The sequence below is a fragment of the Aplidium turbinatum genome, chromosome 8 (genome assembly GCF_918807975.1).
Source record: "Aplidium turbinatum chromosome 8, kaAplTurb1.1, whole genome shotgun sequence".
NCBI lineage: Eukaryota > Metazoa > Chordata > Ascidiacea > Aplousobranchia > Polyclinidae > Aplidium > Aplidium turbinatum.
In genome coordinates this window covers 32,488,219-32,494,453 of record NC_137479.1, presented here as the reverse complement: position 1 = coordinate 32,494,453, position 6,235 = coordinate 32,488,219, and the positions used below count along the sequence as shown (strand labels likewise).

Genomic DNA, 6,235 nt, shown 5'->3' with positions numbered 1-6,235 from the left:
TTCCCAAGTTTCAATGACTGACTCATAAAAGTCCCAGATCTTGGCACCATATGGAGGAGTTTTCATCATTCAAAACTCTGCTACAGAACATGCCTGCTACAAATGATGTTGTTGAGAGAGTTTTGGGCATGGTCAGTTGGTCACTGATGTTGAGGAAAGGGCTTCTGCCCCAAGTAATGAGAAAGAGTTGGACAAAGCAATCAAAGTCACTCATGCTTACCGTTCTAAAGTTTGAGATATGGCCAAGAAGTCATTGTCCACTAAAAGCTGGACACAACCACAAAATCATTTTTAAGAAATGTTAAGTGGTAAACTAATAGATAAATGAAAAAAAAACTGTCTTGAATTATTTAATGGGTAATTATTGTGGTCAGTGGTTGAAAGTTAAGTGGTAAACCAAAGTGCAAAAGCAATAAAGCTTGTCTATGATTAAACAAAAGTTGCTTGTATTTTAAATTTTGTGTTATCAGTCAATTAGTGTTGTATATTAAAATAAAAGTTGAATATTACACGTTTATGGGGGCCACATTTGGTCAAAAATGTGTTTTTTGCATTTTTTTCAAAAACTAAATGGTTTAGACCCCAAAACCCTCTGGAAGTTAGATAGGAAACCATGCATTCTGCTTCTTTAAAGCCAAGTTTGAGCATTCTAGGCCTACCGGTTGCTGAGATACAGCCAGATTGGCCGATTTTGACCCGGCGGGGGGTACCGGCCCACTGCTAGGGCGTCAAATGTGGACCAATCTCAACAAAACTTGGCAAGGTGTCAATTTGGACCATAATGCAGAGGTCTAAACAAGAAAAAGTTTAAAAATCAAAATTTAGTTTTTTTTGGGTCACCCTAGTGTGCAGTCTGCAGTGAGAGTTAGTTCTCAATTCTTAAAGTTAAAATTAGGTAATTTTTTGATTTACAGTTGAACTTGAGTAGCAATGACAAAGTTCACTGAGCTTCGACCTACAGTTAGGTATGATAAGCTTTGGCTAGTGGTATCCTTCCGGTTTAGAAAAGTTAGTTTTTGCCTATGCTAACCTATTATGGTGTCATAATAATAGAGCTAGCTAGGCTGTGTAATGTGTATATGTGTATACAACATAATGTACACAGTCAGACTGAGTCAATATCATGAATAGGCCTATTATTCTGAAGTTTTTCATCAGTCTCAGATGATTGTAAAGACGTTAACAAGGAGAAAAAAGAGATAGCCTAGCCTATAGTATTAAGTCAAGGAAAAACATCAAGGAAAACTGAACTAAACACAAAAATAAATTTGTTAATGGATGGATATTACGTTAATGGACATCTACCACCTGTACATTTTCGGTGTAAGAGGGATAGGTTAGGAGTCCAGGTAGGAACTTTAGATGAGAGTGGTAATTGGTACAGTAAATGATGTCCAGGACTCCAGGTGGTAAATATCCCAGAACCGGTTAACTGACAAGCAGTTTTTTGGCTGGACAGTGAACAAAGGAAGTAGGCTAAACCATTTTATTGTAAAATATGTGCTGCTTTTGTGAAGCTTACTGTTTTAATAAAGGCTGTGGCTATTCTTACAACATATTGTAAAAATAGCCTCAGAGGCTATTCTTACAAGCACCACTCAAGCATTACGTTTGACATCAATATGCGCTCATGCGTGATCTGGAACTGGTATACATTACAAGTCGCCACCCTGGTTAAAAAGGCGATGACGTCACACAGGAGGAATCCACCATAAAATGGTGGAAAAGTGGGGTGAAAATAGTCAACCATGACAAAAAAAAGCATGCAAGTGTCCGCTTTTACCTAATAGCTATGTAACACAGGCCCGAAAAACACCACATATCTCCTTAGAAAAGAGTTAAACTTGACCAAGTTTAACTATTTATCCGAAGAATACTTCTAAAGATACCAGCATTTAATCAATAATATATCTTTGTCGTTTCTGCTTCGATTTTTACAATTAAACCATTGCTGGAAAGCGCAAGCTATCGTTTATCCAAATGAAGGTCAGCCAGACTCTAAAAGTTAAAAATATTTCTTAGGTAAAGAGTTGAACTTGACCGACTTTAACCATTTATCCCAAAAATACTTGTAAAGATACCAGCATTTAATAAACGCTAATCTAAAGAACATATCTCTGTCTATTGACAAGCAAAAGTTGAGGTTGATAGCTTTTTCACAAAGCGAGCAACCGGGCTTCAAACACAAGCAAATAGCGCCCGATGACTCGTTGCATTTCCGAATCGAAGCAAGTATACAAGTCTCCCCGGTCTGCGATCATTATATGTCTTTATTAAATTAGTTGTAAGTTGCTTGTTTCTGCTTCGATTTTAACAATTGAACCATTGCTGGAAAGCACAAGCTATCGTCTATCCAAATTAAGGTCAGCCAGACTCTAAAAGTTAAAAATATTTCTTAGGTAAAGAGTTGAACTTGACCGACTTTAACCATTTATCCCACAAATATTTTTAAAGATAACAGCATTTAATAAACGCTAATCTAAACAACATATCTCTGTCTATTGACAAGCAAAAGTTGAGGTTGATAGCTTTTTCACAAAGCGAGCAACCGGGCTTCAAACACAAGCAAATAGCGCCAGATGACTCGTTGCATTTCCGAAAAGCTAGGCTATTTACAAAAAGTGAATACCGCACATGTTAAACAAAAACTGTACATATTTTGAGCACAGCACAGTAACTGTTAGGCCAGATCATCACCCATGTGTCCCTCCTCTCCTTGCCTAGATGAGACCTGCCATTTGTCCTCGCAACCCTTTTTGTTTCCCGACCAAACTGAGAAGTTTAGAGTTTCGTTATTTGTTGGATGCAAATAGACGCATGCTTACATTTTTGACCACCTTAAAACACTAAACCAGTTTCTGCTCGACATAGCCTACAGTGTTCAATTTTTGTCCCAGGAATCAACTCTTCAAGCAATACTTTCCCTACTTTGTGTGCACTAACATCCTAATTTATATGCCATTGTTAACAATTGCGATATTCGTGAATTCATTTGAGGCTTTGGGTACCGGAATTAATATACTTATTTGAACTAGCAAATTCAATCCACAACACTTTCCACTAGGCTGTTACTTAACACTAAGCACGCATATGCGCTGCGATTTGTGGCCGTGTTAGCAACTGAAAAAAAGCCTTGGTGTGAAGATCACAGAATTGTTCAAAATGTGAGCTCAGTAGCCTATTACTGTGCTTGCAACTGCATGGTGCTATCAACGTGCAAAACAACTCGGCTCCAGGTCCCCTGCGGTCACAGACACGCATATTATCCCTGAATAGGGGGGTATCGCGTTTGCCAATCGCTCATTGTCGCCTGGTTTGATTGCAAACAAGTCTGTTCTATGTAGTTGCTTTCCTCATTGCGTCCAGTATGTCAGCACAATTGCTTTATCATCGCGAACGCCATTGTCACTTTTCCTCATCCACCTTTCCCAGGCTTGTTCGCGATGAAAGGCACAGAGTAACACGTAGCAATCTGCGGAACAAGAAGTCGTGGGCACTGAGTGGTAAAGTACAGTAGCAACTTAACAGTGACGACACAAATGCATGAGCAATGGAGACAGCACACAAGCAACGAAAATGTTAATGCAATTCACTAACTTGAAAAAACGCTTTCGATGGCCTTGATTTCCGCCTCACATTTATCGGTCATGAAAAACGAAGGGTTCCAGTTTTCTGACCACCCTTTTACAACAGAAAGTGCTTCTGCTATGTCCGAAGCTTGTTCATTTTGGATAATAAACGTAGCAACAACCTGGTAACCAACATTCGTTCTGACGCAAAGAAAAAATAGAGGAAGGGAATACTTGGACGTCTTGTAAGTTGCATCCAAGAGGCAAATGCCTTGGCCGCAACGATGCAACAATCGTATTATCTTCATCTAAGATGAGTTACAATCAACTAAATTTTCATCTTATGATAGTAGCCTACAGAAATAATATACGGTACTGTACGTAACATTGAAAACCACCAAGCCTACTACGTGAATATGGTAAAAAATAAATTGTCTCAAAAAGATTGGTTGTGACCCAAACCCTGCCTTTGGTTACCGCTGGACATGTCACTTGGTCCAATCAATAACACCACATAGGCGTATGGATTTGGCACACTAGATGGAAAAAATACAAAAGAGGTCAGTGAAGTAGGCTAGGCTACTTTGAATCAACAAAGCTTTTACACCTGAAAACTGAGTGTCTTTAAGAAACGAGATGAAAAGTTGATGAAACAGAACACATTTACATATGTTTATAGCATTTTTTGCAGTTAGTAAACCGTTTCCTCTTTTATGATGCCTAACCTCCACTTTGGTGAAAACACTGTGCTTTGCAGAAACCTTTTCAGAATCTTTGTCAACAAAGAAAAGGCTTATTATTGTAGTATGAATATCAACACTTAGTACACTAGTGAATTACAATGACAGGATGTTAAAAATCAACATTAACATGGCACCGTATGCTCGTTTCTGAACAACAACAAGCTTCGTTCCTGCTTTTGCTTCGTACTCTTCAAGCATCTTCAACTGAAGCCAACCACTTTCAACAATAAACAATTGATTTTTTACTGTTATAAACTTATGGATCTTCATCACCCATTTTTTGCCATAAGAAATCAAAGCATTTATGCCATAGCCTAAGATTACAGTGAAGAAATGTAAATACTACACACATGCAACAAATCTGGATTTAGCGAGTATAAGGTAGCTGATAGTTTGAAGCTCCAGTTTTTCTTCTTTCCTTCTACTATAAGTACTTCACCACATTTAGGTTTGTTTTATTCTGATGACAGCTCCTGATGAGTCAGTCAAAAAAAAAACTGCAGCTTCGAGCTACCTTTTACTTGCTATTTTCAAGTTCTGTACCACCATTTGCTATGAAAGAGTTCAACATACGTATTGAATATTGATGAACTGTTGAAGGTCTTGTTGGACCGTATTATATTGCAGCAACTACATTACAAACCTGTACTAGTCCATGACTTTCAGCCAACTCTCCCAAAGAATGTTAAATGTCCTAAATGCATCAGAACTTTTAATGCCAGGATTGGACTCATTAGTCATTCAAGAACACATCGTTAGCGTTTTATGTGAGGACCATTGAAGAAACGATTTTTATCAAATGTTACAAGTTTCAAGCATAACGCGTCAAGGCCAATAAGTCTTTTCGTAGTTCACGGTTTACATAACCTTGGTTTAATTGACAAAGCGAGATTGCAGTATCACCTGAACATTCAATGTCACTTCTCCATAAGGTTGCATTTCCTGCAGAACCAAGACTTCGTTTTTGGCGGCATTGTTCTACCAAGACATCTCAGATGGTGCCAATCCAGACACGAGTCGCACATGATGCTGTCGCCTGCATCAAGATCTAAATAACAGGAGATGCACAACCAGCGGCCTTTATTTCGCAAAGTGGTCAGTAGGTTCTCCATCAACGTCCAACCGTCAAAAGAAAAATGTCTTCGCACAGAAGCAATGGCAATGTTTTCATCTAAACACTTCATTGGAATTCTTTCGGGCAACGTTTCAATTTCATTTTCTTCGATCAGTCGATCGCTGAATGGACGCAAGACCTCTTCTACTACCTCAGAATCGACAAACCAACTGAGTATTGCTGAAAAATATGACCATGGGTGACTTTGTTTGATGTAGCCTACGTACGCTTTGACGTAGCCTATAGGCTAGGCAGACCCACAGAAGTCAAAGTGTAGTTTTTTAAACTAACGTAGGCTATAACAAAAATGAAGTCACACAAACATAAATGCAACAAACCTGCTTCTTTCTGAAAAGACGACTTCAGTCTGAATGGAATTGGTCCGCTCTTTTTTTGTCTCTTGCGTGGTAACCCAATGACTGTCAATCCAGCTCCTTTTGGCCTGCCACGTTTCATCATCTTCGGTGGAAATTTAATTGATCCTGCATCATCTGTTAATAAACACAACGAGAATCGAATATAGGCTACAACGTAGAAAACATCACTATTTCAACGTTTTTATTAAAAAATTAATAAACATAATGCATTATGCAATGCAAGAAAAAACAACTAATCAGAAATGAATGTTTCAGAAACAGCACATACTTGTAAAAGACTGAATAGAACTGGACGGTGTCTGCATCATAATCGCACTGGTATCAACGGTCGACAAGACGTCACCGGGTGTGTGCTGTAAAGTACTGTTTGAGACCGTAGGAAATACAATTCCAGGATCATTGCTGGAAGATGTTGCAGCAGCACTTCCAGTA

The 6,235-nt window shown here is 38.6% G+C and overlaps 1 protein-coding gene across 1 annotated transcript; it reads right to left on the bottom strand.

The window, feature by feature from the left end:
• Window positions 1-3,316: 3,316 nt before the first annotated feature.
• Window positions 3,317-3,877, bottom strand: LOC145775728 (uncharacterized). The gene is made up of 2 exons (XM_082587087.1): window positions 3,598-3,877; window positions 3,317-3,472 (listed from the first exon to the last, which is right to left on the bottom strand). Exons 1-2 carry the CDS (start codon window positions 3,875-3,877, stop codon window positions 3,354-3,356), a joined length of 399 nt encoding a protein of 132 aa, XP_082443213.1. The 3' UTR covers window positions 3,317-3,353.
• Window positions 3,878-6,235: the final 2,358 nt, after the last annotated feature.